Source organism: Symsagittifera roscoffensis, chromosome 2 (assembly GCF_963678635.1).
Source record: "Symsagittifera roscoffensis chromosome 2, txSymRosc1.1, whole genome shotgun sequence".
In the NCBI taxonomy this organism is placed as follows: domain Eukaryota; kingdom Metazoa; phylum Xenacoelomorpha; order Acoela; family Convolutidae; genus Symsagittifera; species Symsagittifera roscoffensis.
Genome location: NC_087063.1, coordinates 3,003,923 through 3,022,091, shown reverse-complemented (window position 1 = coordinate 3,022,091; position 18,169 = coordinate 3,003,923). Strand labels below are relative to the sequence as shown.

Genomic DNA, 18,169 nt, shown 5'->3' with positions numbered 1-18,169 from the left:
TTTTTTGAATCTGAATTAGCTTTTTCCTGCATAAGACCCACAATTATTTTCCCTTTCTTAATAACCAAAAATCGGGCGGAATACACCAGCATACGCCATAGTTCCTTCCTACTTGGTAAAATAATCGGAAACAATTAATTCTCAAAAAAATATTTGAAAAAAATCACATTCTAATGTTAAGCGCTGACAGTTCTACCTGTGTAGAGATAGTGGTCCTCGTCTGACTCAAGGACAGACGAGTCGATACTAGTAGCAGAATTATTCGGATCTAACTGAGTTGTGTCTTTCGATTTGCGAGCCGAAGGAATAAACTTGATACTGCTCAACTCGTCAGATGGTTTAGATGCCGACATAGAAATCGGTGGGGTTGCATTAATTGGAATGTTTAAGTATTCATCGCCTTATCTGAAAACATTTAGCACCACGAGCCCGCCATATGTAGTTCCAAATAAAACCTATAGAATTTAAGTAACTGAATATAACAGATTATTAGAACAAATCAAAGGTTTTCATGACGTAACTACATCCTTGCATTAAAAAGCGAAGCACATGGGCAATAACTTAGCCAACAGAGTGAGCTTCTAAATTAGGCGATGGGAGCTGCTGTTTATCCACGCATGTTTGATAATGGAACCAAGTACAACATTAAATCGATTAATAAATCACAAATATCAAAATGAACACCAGGAAAACATTAAGTTTAGATCGTCAGCTCTTTTGTCGTTACTTGTTATTGGTAAAAAAACTTTTTGAAAAGTCAAATTACACAATCAGAAACTAGAATATGAGCTCTGACTGAAATACTCACATGATCACTTTCTTCCGAGTCTTCATTTTGAAAAGCGGCCGCAGCTGTTCCCACAACCAATCCGTCGTCTTCCTTCTTCACACTAACCCCCTCTTGTGCCTCATTTTTCACAGGTGGGGGTCTGAAGATATTTGTGAAAGCGTGAACAGATGGTTTCTTCTGCTTTAGAATCAGACCATACTTCTTCGGTTCCTCCTTGATTTTCAGCTGCACTTTTGATTTCGAAACTGGTTCGTCATCAAGTTTTTCATCATCTGACATCAATCTGAATTAATTACATTGATTCTGTTTAACATATATTAATGTATGACAGTTACCGAGTTGTTTTGACCACGCTGATTTCCATTATACTTGATAAGTTTAACAATAACGCCAAACCAAGAAGGTACAATGCCCAATTAAAATGTTACGGAAAAAATATAAAACATTTATATAAACAGCTGAGCTTCGCACGACTTTCGATACAAAAATCAAAAGATAATGTCTCCAAAGAAAAACAGAAAAACTGAAATGGATAGGAAAATTTTTATGGCAATTGCTATAAAAGCAATGACCTAAAACATAAGAAAGACTCGTCCTCCACAAACTCCATTAATTTATTTTTCATAACCAATAGATGAAAATGCTCAGAAAAAAATGTTGGTAGAAAAAATCGAGATCCAAAAGTTCCTAAACGTACTCATAAACTTAGCGTAAAACCTTGCAACCAAACAACCTGTATATCCTGCAGGAACAATTGGCCATAAACAACAACAGGAAAACTGCTTTAAGCTAAGATAAGAAATAAAAACAAAAAACACAAGAAAATGAATGCTCAAGTTTCAAACAACTTCCACGAAAAAAACTTGCAGAAAATCTGAAAAAACTGAAGCGTAATATTAAAACCCAATTTTATTATATATATCAAACATGAAATTGATACGCAAAATTACAAGATCCGAATCAGAACAAAAAAAATAGAAAATAATAAAAAAGACAAAATTGCCCGCAAGGGAAATTAAAAACAAGAAAAATCATTTTTTTCAAGAACTCCCGCTGGAAAATTGTCATATATCTTCCTAGACAAAACAGTCAAGTCAAAAGTAAATCATGAAAATGTTAGAAACTTTGTTGAAAAAACTTGACATGAAAACAATACGCTATGCAATCAACTTAAATCGATTCAAAATATATTAAATTTGTTCAAAAACTAGGAAATCATGAACTAAATTTACACTCTAGAAAAGTAAGGTAAAATGTACGAAAAACAACCAAAAACTTGGGAGAAAATCATTAAGCCGACAAGAAAGTCATGATTTATATCTGAAATTGTGCGATCCAGAGTTAGAAAAAAATGTATATACTTCCATTGAAACGACTCAAAATTAGGTCAGTAAGCCGATAAAACATAAGCCGAAATCAATGGGCAGAATAAATTTTATAAAAGAATAAAACAAGAAAAAAAACATACGAAGTAAATATTATTAAAATTACAAACAGCATAAGTAATTCAAAACACTGAAAGCAACTACAAAGTGAACTGCACAGCAAAAAAAACTGTACGATGTGGCATGTTTTAAATTGCCACATCGTACAGTTTTTTCCACATCGTACAGCCACAAATTGCCACATCGTACAGTTTTTGGCATACAGCCAAAAAAACATAAATTTTAAATTTTGCTGTTTGCAAGGAAAAAATTTCTGTCAGATACTAACTCAGAAACTTTTCCGTCCCAAGCATCGTTGTTACATCCAGACCAAGAGTGCCTGAGACGCAGAGAAATTTTTAATTTAATATGAATTGAACCTAAATTAACCATTTCAACTTTCAAACATTCTGTGAACAGAGTTATTTACGGGAAAAAAGTCGGGTGCCCGATTGCAAAAGCCTTGCTCATTGCAAGAGAAAGAGGTCTTCAATACATTCAAAAAATCTCACTAATGTAAAATTCTGTGCAAGTATGTTCAGTTATCTCGGCGAAAAAAAATATGACCAACAGATAGTTGAAAAAATGTTAAAGAAGGAGACCTAAAATATTGACCTAAAACATTGAACATTTTTCAACTTTCGAATGTAGAAAAACAAAGTCAATCACTTTAAAACCTTTGAAACTTTAAGAAATTTCCATGATTAGCACTTTTTTCTTACAATTATACCTTAAGAGACAACTGGATCAACAAAAGGTAATTTTTTATTCAGCTGGAAATTCAGAAAACTAATTTCGAAATTAGAAATCAATCATGTTTCTTGTGACCTTTACATTTTTAGCGCTCAGTAGTGGAGTTTGCATTCCTTTTAAGAAAATAGAACTGAACTTAAAAATAAACTAAAATTGAAACAGCAAAAAGTAAATTGAGCGAGAACCAAGTTTAAAGCATTTTTTTGACAAAAAACAGCAAAAAATCATCATGATCTAAACATATGAAAATCACTGCGCTCTTTGAATATTGACAACTTGAACATTAGTTCATATTTTTATTATTTTACTGCTCTTTGTACTGACAGCTTAATCAAAATGGAAAATAACAAATCGAAAAAAAATGACTCGGCAGCTCGAATCACAACTGAAAAGTCATCAGTTATAATATTCTAAACTATTTGACGTTGTGGCACTTGAACTTACCGGGTGGATTCAAATTTCGGTGGCCGGAAGCAATGCTCCCATTCAACAAGGCATTAATTGAAGATCCATTCAAACTGCGAAAAAAAACTTCTATCATTTCCAAAAACTTTCAAATAGAATGGAAATGAATGATTTAAAGATAGCTGTTTCAGAGTTATCGGCACACAAATTTTCCCTTTAAAAAACTATTTAAAATTTTCAGATCGCAGCATACAAACTCGATATGATCAGAACCAAAGATCCGATATTATTGCAAAAAAACCGCAAGAAAAGCTCTTTTTATCTCACTAAAATCAGTCTCTGTATAGTTATACTTTGAAAAGCCGACTTTCGTTTGCAGAATAATTAAAAGCTACGATTAAGATCTGCTCTTTAAATCAACTGCTCGTTAAACTATTTTCGCTTGAGCTGGCACAGTTCGTCATTTAAACTTTGTCCACCTCCCATAAAACTTCTCAAAATCAAGAATGAGATTTTTCCGTTTCCTGCTATAACGAGATAAATATGCGAGATGAAAGCTATACGAGATACAAGCTCTTTTCGAGTTCCCAATTTTAAGTTTTTTCTGGAATTAGATTTACCAAGTCTATTTAAACTGACTTTTGATGTTCTGAACTTAAATGAACCGTATCAGCGTGATCAGATTCATATTTTTCGTTCATTCAAATTACCGTGTGAACAAATTTTAAGAGGTTTTATAATGCAATTTTACATGTTTTGTGGTGTTGTGGTAACTGGCCAAAAAATCTTTTTTTTTTCATTTTTATTAGAGCGCGGCGGCCCTCTAGGGGAGAGAAGTGTCATCCATTTCTCCGCAGCTGTTCCCTCCTCGAAAAGGCACATGCCATAAGAAATCCCCCGACTAGGACCGAAAAAGGGTTCCAACCCACGATACTCTTTAAAATAACTCCTCATCAACACGTCACCTGAGTGACAGAAATTGCAGTTTATCAAAAAATGTCAACGCTAGATTTATGTCATAACATCAATCCATGAACTCAATGGGACATCTGAACAAGCTAGGTCTCCTCCATGACATCATTATAGCCAAAAGAATTGCAGACAATAAAAAAAACATTCGAATCTGAATGTGAAAATCTGTATGCAAGGCTAGAACCAAGTTTTCTCTCGCGGTGTAGTAAAAAAATGTTTTTTTTTCTTTTGATGTTTTTCAATAATCAACAAATTTACAAAAACAAAAATCATCTCTCAGATCAACTAGCACGTCTAGTCACGATATCATTTCAATCTACAATATCAAAACCTCTTCGTAACCATTTTTGGAACAACATTAACTGAGCTTTTCTCGCTCGTTACTTCCTCGGTCGAATAACTTGTCGTCTGGTCACTTGTAGTTGACGACGAAGTAACAGACGTAACATCTTCTGTTGATGTCGAACTGACAGCCACAGTAGTCGAAGACGATGTCGTCGTGTCGAACCAACTAGACTCCGTCACTGTCGTGGCGTCCAAACTGATTCCGACACCTGTCACAGAGTCACTTGTCGAATCTGTAGTTGTACTCGAATAGACACTACTCGTATTCGATGTATAGGTATCGTAGTATGTGCTACTGTACGTGGATGTATAACTTGGAACAAATGTAGACCCGAGGCTTCTACCGGTAGTGTAAGTTGCGTTTCCCGAGGACGACGATGAAGAAGATTGCACTGTTAAAGTGTGCACCGTAGTCGAGCAGCCTTCATCTTCAGGCATCGCAGCTACTCCTGTTCAACGACGCCTCTTTATAACTTAATTGTTTCTTGTAAACATCAGCAAACACTCAGAAGATGTTTTCAGAAATTTTCATTACAGCTCAAATTCATATACAACTCAAATTCCAACGACGTTACTTTTAAACACCTGACTTTAGGAGAAAAAATACCTGCATTCAAAATTCCTTCCCAAATTAATACATTTGGTTGGAGCAAAAAAAAATCTTTCAATTTACAATTAACAGGGCAAAAAATTAGGAGCAAAATTAGTTGCTTTTAAATGATTAAGATCATGATGATTATTCGTTTTTTCGATTTCAAAAATAGCTAACAAGGGGCGTCACTGTTCCTGATCGTTTTGAGGAAGTTTCCTGTGAGGTTGAATTATCCGAGATAGTGATCTCGATCTCCGCTTCTTCCGAAATCTCTTCCGGCGACTTATGCACCAACTGCATATCCTTGAAGGTCGACTCCAGAAAACTCTTTCCATGTCTCGGCCTCTTTAGCATTAACACTGCTATGTATCCTCTACCTCTTGGATCTGTCCAGAGCAATTCCGGATTTTCAACAAGCTTTTCATTTACCTATGAAACTTCAAGCTTGTCAAGTATTTCAAGTCAAGTCATCCAGCAATTAACAAAATAATTTAGAAACTAGCAATTTGTGCAGGTTTCTCTTTCAGTTAACAGGCTTCTCTTTCAGTCCATTTTAATTGACCTATTTTTACATTTCTTCAAAGATTTAATTTAAGACCGCATGTCCGCAAAGGGGACACGAAAGACCATCATACGGACTCTTCAGAAGAACTTAAAAAAATCAACCGTAAAAAAACGTTAGAAAAAATCTCCAGCAGTATTTCAGCACGCTTGTTTGAAATGAATATTTTTTGCGGAATAAATTTTCAAAATTAATACATGCTTGGGAAGGACATTCTATGGTAGGTCACTTAGGGGGGGGGGGACTGACGGTTGATCCAATTTTTGTTTTCGTCGCACTAACCTCAATAACCGACCCAGATAGAGAGCACATAATTGGGTGCAGTGTCTCTCCGATTGTCACTTCGCACAATAACTCGTCTTTTCCGACCACTTTGGCTCCCTTCTTCCCTTTTCCAGACACTTTCGGGTTGCTTCGGTCAATCCCATTACTCAATTGGTAAGACACTTTTACTGCACAATCAGCTTCAATAATTCAGACAATTTCCAAAATTTCAGTTTTACAAAAATAAATAAGTAAAACTTTCGCATTTGAGAAAAAAAACATGAAAACTTCAAATTTCGATGAGAACATATCATTAATATTTTAAATTTTGATGAGAAGAGAGCATTTTTATCCAAAAATCCCCAATGTCACGAGAAAATTTTTGAACGTTTATGATAACAATCCATTTTTTTGAAACTGTCTTTACGGTACCATTTCTAACTGTCTCTTTGCATGCTTTCAACACAGGATGCTCGTCTGACAGAGTGACTACACAAATCAACGCGTTGGTATGTTGTAAAAAGAGTAACTTGGTTTTGTCGCAAAAGTAATGAGTGAAATAGCGATCAATGAAATCGATATATTCAGATAACTTCCCAGAAGATGTAACATCTGAAGTTACAGATGGTAAACTAAAACGATTCTGATCAATAGCATTGTCACAAACTGTGCTTCGCTGGTTACTTGTGCCTTCTGAAACTTCCATTTCCTTTAGAGCTTCATCGTCTATTCGAGACACGGCTATTGAGTTCAACTCAATTTGACAAAACGCATCATAACCTGAAATTAAAAAAAAAACTTTCTCCTTCGATATTTGATCGACTTCAGGAGACCAAGGAGATCAGCGCCACATGAAATATTTTACTCTGCACAAAACATCATTTGTTGAGATCAATAATTTCTGAAGTATCAAAATGTTTAACCACTACTAAAAACCTATATATGCACCAATTTGTCTGTTTCATAAATAAAGCCTTGTAATTACCACTTGATGTTCAATGAATTGGTATTCATCTTTGGAACACTTTTGTACTCGGCGAAGAAAAAAGAATTCACATCATCGGCGCATTCAGATTTCTCATTACTCAAATCGACATCAAAAGATGGCTCCATAGTTGGTAGTGACCAGTATCTGGCTGTGACTTCATTTAGCAGTTCTTTATTATTAGCTGCTTCTGACCTCAATTGACCACCGCCATTTAAGCAACCAGAAGGACACGCCATTATCTCCACGTAATCGTACTTCAAATTGTTTTTCTTCAACTTCATAGCAAAGTTTCCCAGGTTTTTGAACCCATACGCAACTGCAAAACGCAATTTGATTTCACCGTCAATGTTCAAGAACAACTCTTTGTGATCTGTGCTTCTCTTGACAACAAAATCCAGGGGCGGATTTTTGACTCCGAAAAGTTGATCAGCCGCGTATTTGAAAACATGCTCTATATAGCCGCCGGCTCCACTTCCTTCATGTGAACGAAAAGTGTATTCACGATTTAATCTGCCCTCTAGAAGGTCAACCAAAGAATCGAATGGTTTCTTTTCAAATGTCGTAAAACTTTGACTGCTTTCAGCCATCATCAAAAAAAGTTCATTGGTCGCCACAACGCAATCAACCTCTTTGATTTCGGTTCCAGGAACTACAAAATCGGATCTGAGCGCTTCTAGTTTCTTATCAAAACAAGGCATTACTGTAAAATGGTACACAAGATCTGCATCCACTTTCAAACTAGATGCCAACTGTCTCTTGATTAAGCTTCCCATCATTTGTTGCGGGGATTTAACTTTCGATATGAACGGTAAAATGAAATCTCCGTGTGTTTTTTCAGCGTAGCAAATCCAACCTGGGCAAGACGAAGTAAAAACAGGAAAGTGCTCTGACTTCCCGCGAAACCTCTCAACGAACTCCTTTCCGCTCTCCAGTAAAGTTAGATTTCGTCCTATATTTGAATCAAAAACATAGTCGACGCCGATCGATTTTAGATAAAAGCTTATCCTTTCAGCTGTCGAGATGAAATCATCGCTGTAAAAAGCAGCCAGTGAGGCAACACTTTGAGGAGAAACAGTGGCAGCAAAAACAGAACCCGTTTTTCTCGTCCTAAAACAATAGCTAGTTGATTCAAAGGAACGATTGCCAATTTTTAATTAGCATAAGCAGGAAACATTTCTTTCAACATTTTGTGTGCCACTTTCTCTTGTATCGCTTTTGTGTTCTTGCAGTTATTAGTCATTATCAGCGTTTTTGTAATCTAGGCGACCCAAGATATCGTAGCATATACATGTTAAACAGACGCTATTACCGCAAACCAAAAATTTGATTTTCAATCAACCTTTATACCCCGAAAAGACCAGTAACGTTCTTATGGCACAGTCAAAGCGGAGCTAGCTAGCGAATAGAAAATGAGACGGAAATGACGAAACGATTAAAAAATTGGTAAAATTGAAAATAATTTCAAAAAACTGTCAAAAAACAGAACCACCGGTATCCAATAGGCATTTAGTATATACCGAGCGGCACTTAAGCCAACAACAAGTGGGTAGAACAAAGCTTTTAAGCGAAAAAAAAGAAAGGAAAACCAAGGAAAATTTTACAACGAAAGCGGATGACTTAATAAATTACAGGAGTGAGCCAAAATCACTTTCATCAACAATAAAAATTGCTGTCAGCGCAATAAAAATCCCCGATGTGGCAACTAAGTCGACAAAGCATAAACAGACGAACAAAAATCCGCCAATTCAATTTTTCCCGATTTTTTTTTCTTTTTCATACAGAAAAAAAAGGTCCTGCCGGGGCTTAAACTCCAAACCTTAGGGTTCAAATGCATTTGCGTTGCCTCTAGGCCAATTGGGAAAACTTTTCGAAGTTGTTGAGGTTCCTAATTGATTATCGCCAGTCATTTAATTACAAGTGAGAAAAGGTGAATATAATTTTGTACTATCAAAATCGAATAAAAACAGCTTCACGATCAAAAGATGCTCTAAACAAAAGCTCAAGACAAAACCCGCGCAAAAAGTACCAATGACAGTGTTTAAAATTAGTCAAATGAAAACTTGATGATAAGTTTTATAATGCTCAATAAAACATCAGATTCTTTCAGAAAGGCGGGATGTCATTTAACAAAATCATATTTTTGAGTTAGCCACAAGGCGTATTTTTTTTTAAAATTTTTTTTACTTCATTATAATGATAAAGTAACCAAACGACATCCCATTCAAAGGTACAAATCATAAGCTTAGCTGAATTTGCGATACAGAAAGCCACTGAATCGTTAAGAAAATGAAAAACCGCCCAAAAACAACACGAAGTTTTCATGTTTGTCTCAACATGAAACTCATTTTGATTGAGGCGGAGCCCAACAGCTACCATTAAGCTAACAGGAAAACTACCGAGAACAATGCAGACAAAACCATGATAAAAGATGATAAAAAATCCAAACATGAGATTTTGTGAAAGCAGTAACAACACAGAAAGTTTTGAATTTTTGTCAAAACTCGATGTGCGGATATTTGAATTGATTATCAACAACAAACTTCAGACATCACGAGAAAAGAGGACGAACATTGGCTCTAAACTACATTCAAACAAAATTATCCAAAAGAAAAAGGCTGGCGAAAAAACTATCATATTTCGTTTTTCTCGCTTTCAGAAAGTTTAGCAGGTATAAAAACGAAACACATAAATTACACTAACCTGCTTACACTTGATTTTCAAATAAAAAAAACGCTTCAGATCGAGAGGAAAACATTAAGTTTACTGGGAACAAATAATTAAAACGAACTTAATCTGCTATTCTGAAAGTTACGATCAAAATATGATTTTACAAATCGAAGGTAATTTCTGATTTTACAACACTTGAGGCTTTCTAAAACCGAGTCTCTTCTTGATACAAGTAAACGTTCTTTAAAAATACATAGACTAGAACGCACTAAAAGACGAATAAAAATTAATTGACGAAATAACTTATTGACAACTATACAAAAAAAATTGCGATTAAACTCTAGACTTCAATTGTTTTTGCCAAAGAAATATCATAAAAATAGCAGGCCGTCCAAGAAGCATCGAGGAGAATATACGAACTAAGCTTTTTTGAAAAGCTAAAAATTTAAAAAAAAAATAGAAACTTTGTTAGGATTTTTTTAAAGAAATTTTAAAGGTCGGAGAAGTTATTTTTCAAATTCAAAAATTCAAACATACATTGTCAAAATTGAAGACAGAGGCGAAGCTGAGTTTCGGACCACTTGCAATACAACAAATACAGGGTTAAAACCACATGACGCTCAAGCAGTAGCTAATATTAGGAACTTGAGAAGTTCCAATAAAGTTGAATTTGCACATTCGAAAAAAATTAACGCCAGGGTCTTATTGATTTCATAAAAAACATCGGAAAATTGTAGGAAACAAGATATTTGGTAAATAAGCCGACAGAATTAAAGCCGGTAACCTAGAAGCTGAAATTTAACCGAAAAAATTCGGCAAAAAAATTGATAATAAACCATGTACTGCACATATAGTATCTACGAGTGCCATAAATGTACTGAAGGCAAGATAGTGTACACAATTCGGAAACTAAACCGAGAGCTTAATCGACAACAAAAAAGCCGAAAAACCATCAGCCAAAAACAAAAACATCGAAAATCTATAATTATACATGAAAATAAATCTATCAAAATGTATGAAGATAGATTTGAAAAAACATGCTTAGACAACAGGAACCAAAATTTGCATCGGAATAAAACTTCCCAAGCAGTGACTAAGCCAAAAATATCTGAGTAGAAAGCTTGAACCTAAAATTTTAAACTAACAAACAAAATTTAAATTCACTTCTCCCTCAAAACACACACAAAACTTTTTGCTCATCAAACGGCGTAATATAAAGCCATTAAGGCGATATAAAATAGGCCCAACATATTTAGTCGAAAAAAGACAAAAAAGAATTGAAATCCAAAAAAATGAAACTAATAAACAATTTTAAATTTCCCGCTCCCTAAAAACACACGCACAATTTAAAATGTGCAAAAATTAAAATGTGCAAAAAAAATGTTGACGGGAAAAAAGCCTAGTTCCCGATTACAAGACACTTGCTCCTGCAAGTGTTAACAGCAACATATGACTGTACGCCCTCTTTCGTGAAAAAATTTAGAGACAAGCCAAAATTTATTTTGAAAAAACTCATCACTGCAAAAAGAATAAAAGCAAATATCAGTCAATAACTTAATTGAAACTAAGATGTAACGCACCTCCGGTGCTTCGAATTTTTAAAAAATTATTAGATAACCGGATATATTGGAAATAGGATCTGCATCCTTTGAGTGTACTCTGACAGCACCGAATTACAGGGTTGTTAATTTCAAATTTTGCAAGAGGTTGCTGCTTCTACTAGCTGTACTAAGTCCCTGTAACGACCATAACACCCGCAGAGCATGATTTAGTTCTAACATGCATGCTTAATTAAAACTAGCGTGTAACGCACATGCGGTGCTGTAAATTTTCATCAACAACTCAAAAAATTATTCTTTGAGTGTACTCTGACGGCACCCAATTACAGGGTTCGTAATTACAAATTTTCCAAAGTTTTTTATACAAATTTTGAAGAACCATATAATTTTGTGAAATTTTATAAAGTTCAAAAAATTTAAAATGATCTAAGAAACGTCACATCTGGGAAACTGAAAGCTATTGAGCAGTCGCATTTGGACGCAAGATTTGCAACTCCTGAAAGTACTCTTACAGTACCTAACTAAAACGGTGGGAAATTCAAATTTTGAGAAACTTCCTCTCAAGTTTTCTTTAAAAAATGTATTCGCATCTCGAAAACTACCAAAATTTTAGCAGTATTTTTTTATGGCAGTATTCGCAATCTTTGAAAACACACAACTACAGGGTTGGGAATTTCATTTTAACGAATTATTTTGTAATATGAGTTTTCTGAAAAATTCCAAAAAAAATCACAAAAAAATCGTCGTATCTCTTAAACAAAAATGATTTGGGCATTCTTAATTGGAGGCCAAATTTGCAACCCCTGAGATTATTACTCTGACAGCCCCCCAACTACAGGTTAGGAAATTCAAACTTTGAAAGAAAAAAAAAATTAAATTAATTTTCATGAATTTTTTTTTGAAAAAATCACAAAAAACGTCATATCTGGAAAACTACAAGGATTTGAGCAGTCATACTTGGCGACAAAACTCGCAACTCCTAAGACTGCCCTGACATAGTCTCACTACAGAGATGGTGATTTCAGTTTTGTAAAAAAATTTTATATCTAGGTTTTCTGAAAAATTTTGAAAAATCCAAAAAAACGTCATATCTTGAAAACTACAAGGATTTGAGCAGCCATAATCAGAGGCAAGATTTGCAACCCTTGAGAGTACCCTCACAATATCCAGCAACAGGATTGAGATCTTCAACGTTTTGGAAATTTTTAAAATCTAAGTTTTTGAAAAAATAATAAAAAACGTCATATCTCGAAAACTACAAGGATTTGAGAAGTGAGAATTGGAGGCAAGATTCGCAACCCCTAAGATTACCCTGACAGCACCCAACTATAGGGTGAGAATTTCAAAAATTGAGAAATTTTTTTAATTAAATTTTCTAGAAATTTTTGAAAAATCTCGAAAATTGCCTATCTCGTAAACTAAAAGGATTTGGTTATTCATATATGGAGGCCACAATCGCAAAACCTGGGAAAACTCTGACAATATCCTACTATTGGGTTGCCAATTTCAAACTGGATAAAATAAACAATGAATTTAAACTGGAAAATTGAAAAAAAAACCTTAACCATTGCGATTTACGGTATAGCTTAAACGTGAAAAAATTCTGTTGTTAAACATGCAAAAATTATACGTTGAAAAAGCTTAAACATGGCGAGATAGTAAAGCCCGCATTTATATATATATATATAATTGATAATGTGATAAGGGGCAAAACCAATGCTAGATGAAAAACCGCAAGTTAGCAGAAGCGCTTAAACCTTTTAGCCTATAGCTAAACATGTACAGATAGCGTATAATTCTTAAACATGTAAACTTGGCTTAAACCTTGCTGGAAATATCTCGCTCAATTGAATCATATATAGATAGGTACAAGTATGATAGTTGGGTCCTTTGAATTTAGATGGGTCCCTGAAGGGAAACTTTCAGGCCTTAAAATTTTCGAAAACATAGTTTGCAGTTGCTTAATTGTGTTTCTGAAATTTTGACTAAATTGCTGTACGCATCTCTTTCATACTAGCTTTTTTCCTGGGACCTAACGTACTTGTAAGCAAAACCTTAGGTGTCAAAATTTTAGCAAGAAGCAACATTTAACTAACTAAACTAAAACAGTCCAGAAAATCTCACTTCAAAGACTCTAAAATCTGCGAGTAACTTTGTTGCTCTATCAACATCGTCTCAGCGGTCGTCACGCACCCAGAGCAGGCTAAGCAATCATTGAGCGTAATTTTAGCTTTCTGAAGCAACACTTCATCTCCATTTGATGATAACTCCTTGTAGGTTCCATCTGATTCAACTTTGATTGTACCTCTTTTAGCACCAGTTACAATTCTATTCTCAACCACAGCGGGTTTAATACAATCTTGGGAAGGTGCAATGAAATCATCAAGTCCAGATATTTTAACACCCACTGAAAACATCTTACCTGCAAAAAGAATTATTGATAACTTATCACTGAAAACTGAGGCGGAGTAATAAGCAGAATGGTCCAAGTGCAGAATGGGTCCAAGATCAGAAAAATAGAAAAATATTGACATATATAGGTTTATACAGGCTAACTGATGAAAAAATTATTAGAATCGTCAAAAAATACCAAGAAAACGAATAAATTATGCATGAATAATTTGATAACGAAAACAAATGAATGATCAATACCAAGAAAACGTAATTAACAAAGAATTGAGCAAACAAGACTTTTAAAAACCGGAGCAAGCAAAAAAAAAACATTTAATCATACCTTGGTTCAATACCCTGATTTGCATTATTCATACCCTGATTCAATTGTCGACAGAATCAATAAACAATAATAACAAAGGATTTAGGAATATAATCCAATGGTTCGCATAAAACCCAGTCATTGCATTGTTCAAAGTTTAGTTTTCAGTTAAAAGTGTAAGTTTCTTCAGGTCTCTACAGTTGTTGCATTCGCATAAAATGCGCCAAAGGAATGTGTCTGATTCGTTGTAGCGAGTTTTGAAAAACTTTGTGTACATTCCTAGAAGTCTGTTTTTGTATTCTGGGTCAAACAATATGTCACATTGAACGTGATCAAGCCTTTGTCAAAATTGTGTAAGACGTGATGTCCTTAGCCCCGGAGATCCTTAGCTTTGTGAAACTCTGCTACGAAGACAGCAGTTTCTTGATATATGGTGCCTTCACCATTAAATCAACAGAAGGGTTTCAGCAAGGCGATCCCTTGGCTACCTTTGGCTTTTGTCTTGTCCTACATCCTGCTTTGCAGAACCTCTTGAGCAAGCTGAAAACTGGATACCTGGATGACGTTGCTTTTGCTGATGAATGGCGCACCACTCTCCATGATCTTCTGAGTATCAAACAAGCATGTGAGAAACTTGGTCTTCTTTTGAATGAGAAGAAGTGCGAGGTGACAGCTTTTGGGAGCAGTAAAAAGGAGATAGAAAGAGCTTTTCGTGAGACATTTCCCACTATTCAATGCGTTGATGCCGAAGACAGCACACTTCTTGGAGCTGGTCTAGGCACTAGGTCGATTCGAGCAGAGTTAGTGGACAAACTTGCGAAACTCAAGACACTCCTGCAGCGAACAGCTTCTTTACCATGTCAAACCGCTTTCTTTCTCATTAAAAATTGTTTCTTTGTCCCTAAACTTATGTATGTCCTCCGCGCTAGTCCTGCCTTTAAACACACAGATTTACTCGACGAAATCGACACACTTGTATTCCTTGAACTTGAGAGAATCTTCAACTGCATCATTTCCGATGTCTTTTTCAGTCAAATTTGCTTGCCCACGAAACAAGGAGGGTTTGGTCTTCAAAAAACCAGCACTCTCAGCTCATCAGCATTTATTGCTTCATTTGTTTCCACTGAAAATTTACGGCACCGCCTTGCTCCTGAGATAAGCAATCCTGGTCTTTTTAACGAAGCCGTCGACCACTGGGAGTCTCTCAGCAACCACCAATTTGAAGACTAAGCCCAAAACTTTTGGACAAAACCTATCTACGAACAACAATCCGCAAACATTTTGAGCAATTGTAACGACGAAAACTCACTTGCTCGTTATCACGGCTGTCGCGCGGTAGGTTCAGGCGCTTGGCTGGACGTCCTTCCTTCTCGTCCGCTGGGTCTGACTTTGTCCGATGATGAGTTCCGTATTTCAGCTGGTCTGCGTCTAGGAGCCCCAGTAACCGCACAACACACGTGCAAATGTGGCTATGTTGCAGCAACAGATGGAAGACACGCATTTGTCTGCCCGACGATCAAGCACAGGTTCATCAGACACTCGAATGGCAACATGATCATTAAAGATTCTATAAAATCACTCGGCATCAGTTCCACACTAGAACCTATCGGGCTGCTACGCAAAGATGGACGCAGACCAGATGGACACACACTAATGCCATGGCAGCGAGAACGGACCTTGGCATGGGATTTCACATGTATAAGTCGTTTGGCAAACTCTAATCTGCGAATGGGAGTTCTTCCGGGTGCCAATGCAGCTTCCGAGGCCGAAGTCCGCAAAAGAAACCACTATTCAGACCTCCCTTCCACTGTTATTTTCAAATCCGTTGCCATGGAAACACTGGGTGGCGCTGGTAGGTCTACTGCAGTTTTCTTGAAAGAACTTGCAAGGCGAATAACAGTCTAAACGGGTGAGAAACTAGCTTTTAAATTTCTCAAACAAAAGCTAGACCTAGCGAATCAGCGCGGGAACGCTGGATGCATCCTTGAGGCAACTAGTTGACACACACCCTTCGCTTTACTGCTTCAACTGTAAACTGTGCGGTATATACGCTCTTTTTATTTCTTGTTCACTTTAATTGACTTCTTTGATACAAGTGTATGTCAAATGTTTTCTGTTTTTTTCCTATCAGTTCATAAAAATATTATAACATCATTAGATACACATAGTTACAACAACAATAAAAAAAAAACTCGATTACAATTATCGATGATTACTTTTCACCTGAGAGCTTCAAGGTGGTTGATAAATAAATGTTATTATATAAACTTGAAGCTTTTCCATGAAACTTTACCATGAGTTCCACATTTGAAGTATTCGTTGTACAGATTAGCAAGACGACATGCCCGAAACCAGAAATCTGACTCGCACTTCTTCAAACGCATTTGTTTGCAGACGAAATTTCGTGTCATTTGACGAAACGACGAGCAGACATCTAACAACAGTTTTGATAAAAGGTTTTGGAGGACTAAAAACATGGATTAAAGAAGCGTGTGAAAAATAGCAAATCAAGCTACTTCAAACAAATTTACACTTATTGGAATTAACAACTGCTTGTCCAACAAATTTGATGCGAAAGAAACTGTATCTTCGACAACATAATATATTTAATCATTTATAAATTCTCCACCGAATAAGTGACCGCTTTGCGCGCTTTCAAAGAGGATTTTAAGACAATGCACAAAAGTGTGACATTCCCCCGGATAGGCACAGTTCGAACTCACTGCGGCGCTAGAAAGACAGCGATAGAGGCCTTAACGATCATTTTTTAGTAAAAAGGAGGGTGAATATTCTGGAATTTTTAGTTTTCAAACTTTCGATTCTGAGCGGTCTTTTTCTGAGAAATGCAGAAACGGCCATTTTTAATACAAAAAGACAAAAAAAAACACAACCGGAGATACAGAACGAAAAACGGTCGATAAAAAACAGTACACGATAAGACACTTAGCAGGAAGAGATGTCACGAAAGGAGACTTCAGAGAAAGATCCGGAGCGGAACAGTACCCTCCCGTGCCACGAAATTGAGGAAAGAACAACGTTATTTCCAGAGAAGTTGGGAATTGGACACTCGGTAACCGGAGACCGATATATGTAGAGAGACGAAATAAATTGACTTTTTAGCTACTTTAATGCCCTGAAATTCCGCGTAGTGAAACTCCGGAGTGACTTAAGCCCTTTAACAAATCTCCTTAGTGAAAATTTGGAAGTACCCTCTGGGACAATTATAACATACTTAGACATCCTTTTGAGGTCTAAATAGTAGGTCTACTACTCACGAGACGTGTATATTTGGGGGAATAGTGGTCCAATTGACCCGGAGATTCGCGATTAACTTTGGATTCTAGATCGGGTTCATCAAAGTATCCGAACAAAAGTTTTTTTGAATGTGATTTTGATTGAGTGGCTGCCTTGAGCTACCTAATAGGAAGGCTTGGGCAAGCCGGGAACACACGAAAGAAGGCGTCGGTGAGTGTATTAGAAAGACACACTCACTTGAGAAGACAAAGTTGTTCCCTACTCTCGTGTACTTGGAACTGTCCGAGTGTCGGAGAGCTTTTGCTTAGACTCTAGATATTTTCGATTAAGAGGCTGCCTTGAGCTACGTAGTAGGACAGCTCGGACAATCGTAGGACATATAAAAGAAGACGTCGGTGGGTCTTTAGACAAGACACACTCACTAGAGAAGACAGTGCCCTGGGCTTCGTTCTTTTGGAGTGTTCCAATCGAGGGAAGTCTTTTTCTTTAAAACCATCACTGCTCTTTTATAAAATTTTGTTTGATTTTAAACGAAGCAGTTATTTGATACGTCTGTGGTGGTAAAGTGATACTGAATGAAAGATCGCTGTCACCTATAGGGTATTCTTATCTGGTTATCAATTGTATTTTGTGTGTTAGATATAAAATCTTGTGAAATTTTGTGGTACTATTATACTAGGTGACTGAATGAGTTAGTAATAACTCAACACTAGGCTGGCCCTGCGTGTAACTTCAGCTGAGTCACAATAGCATCTCTAAGAGATCGCAGGAATATTTTTGATATTGAAGGAGTTGAGTAGGTAGGCTTAAGCAAGTTTTTTTTTCAAATTTAATTTGAAGCTTGTGCATTGCCGTCAAAAGAAGATAATTCATTTTTTTT

The 18,169-nt window shown here is 36.1% G+C and overlaps 4 protein-coding genes across 7 annotated transcripts in view; all 4 read right to left on the bottom strand.

Moving 5' to 3' along the window:
* Positions 1-18,169, bottom strand: part of LOC134839599 (cyclin-dependent kinase 10-like) — a 501,898-nt gene that overhangs the window by 45,964 nt on the left and 437,765 nt on the right. The window contains exon 2 of one of the 2 annotated variants that reach the window (XM_063855203.1): positions 809-1,075. In XM_063855203.1, coding sequence (XP_063711273.1) covers positions 809-1,069 — 261 coding nt within the window. In that variant the 5' untranslated portion in view covers positions 1,070-1,075. Of the gene's footprint in view, positions 1-196; positions 774-808; positions 1,076-18,169 lie in introns of those variants that run through there. The other variant, XM_063855204.1, reaches the window with a different exon arrangement.
* On the bottom strand, positions 4,576-6,883 carry LOC134839299 (protein Abitram-like). 2 transcript variants are annotated; one of them, XM_063854802.1, is made up of 4 exons: positions 6,540-6,883; positions 6,126-6,295; positions 5,459-5,710; positions 4,576-5,138 (listed from the first exon to the last, which is right to left on the bottom strand). In XM_063854802.1, the coding sequence occupies exons 1-4, from the start codon at positions 6,811-6,813 to the stop codon at positions 5,133-5,135; spliced, it is 702 nt and encodes a 233-aa protein (XP_063710872.1). In that variant the 5' UTR covers positions 6,814-6,883; the 3' UTR covers positions 4,576-5,132. The 2 variants fall into 2 exon arrangements, with proteins under 2 accessions (XP_063710872.1, XP_063710871.1); XM_063854801.1 differs by having other exon boundaries at positions 4,577-5,138; positions 6,126-6,307.
* On the bottom strand, positions 4,669-5,127 carry LOC134838975 (uncharacterized). The gene has a single exon (XM_063854348.1). The coding sequence runs from the start codon at positions 5,125-5,127 to the stop codon at positions 4,669-4,671; it is 459 nt and encodes a 152-aa protein (XP_063710418.1).
* LOC134839331 (cytosolic Fe-S cluster assembly factor narfl-like) lies at positions 6,998-13,755 on the bottom strand. Of its 2 annotated transcripts, none has more exons than XM_063854841.1 (2): positions 13,446-13,755; positions 6,998-8,202 (listed from the first exon to the last, which is right to left on the bottom strand). In XM_063854841.1, exons 1-2 carry the CDS (start codon positions 13,736-13,738, stop codon positions 7,089-7,091), a joined length of 1,407 nt encoding a protein of 468 aa, XP_063710911.1. In that variant the 5' UTR covers positions 13,739-13,755; the 3' UTR covers positions 6,998-7,088. The 2 variants fall into 2 exon arrangements, with proteins under 2 accessions (XP_063710911.1, XP_063710912.1); XM_063854842.1 differs by having other exon boundaries at positions 13,515-13,755.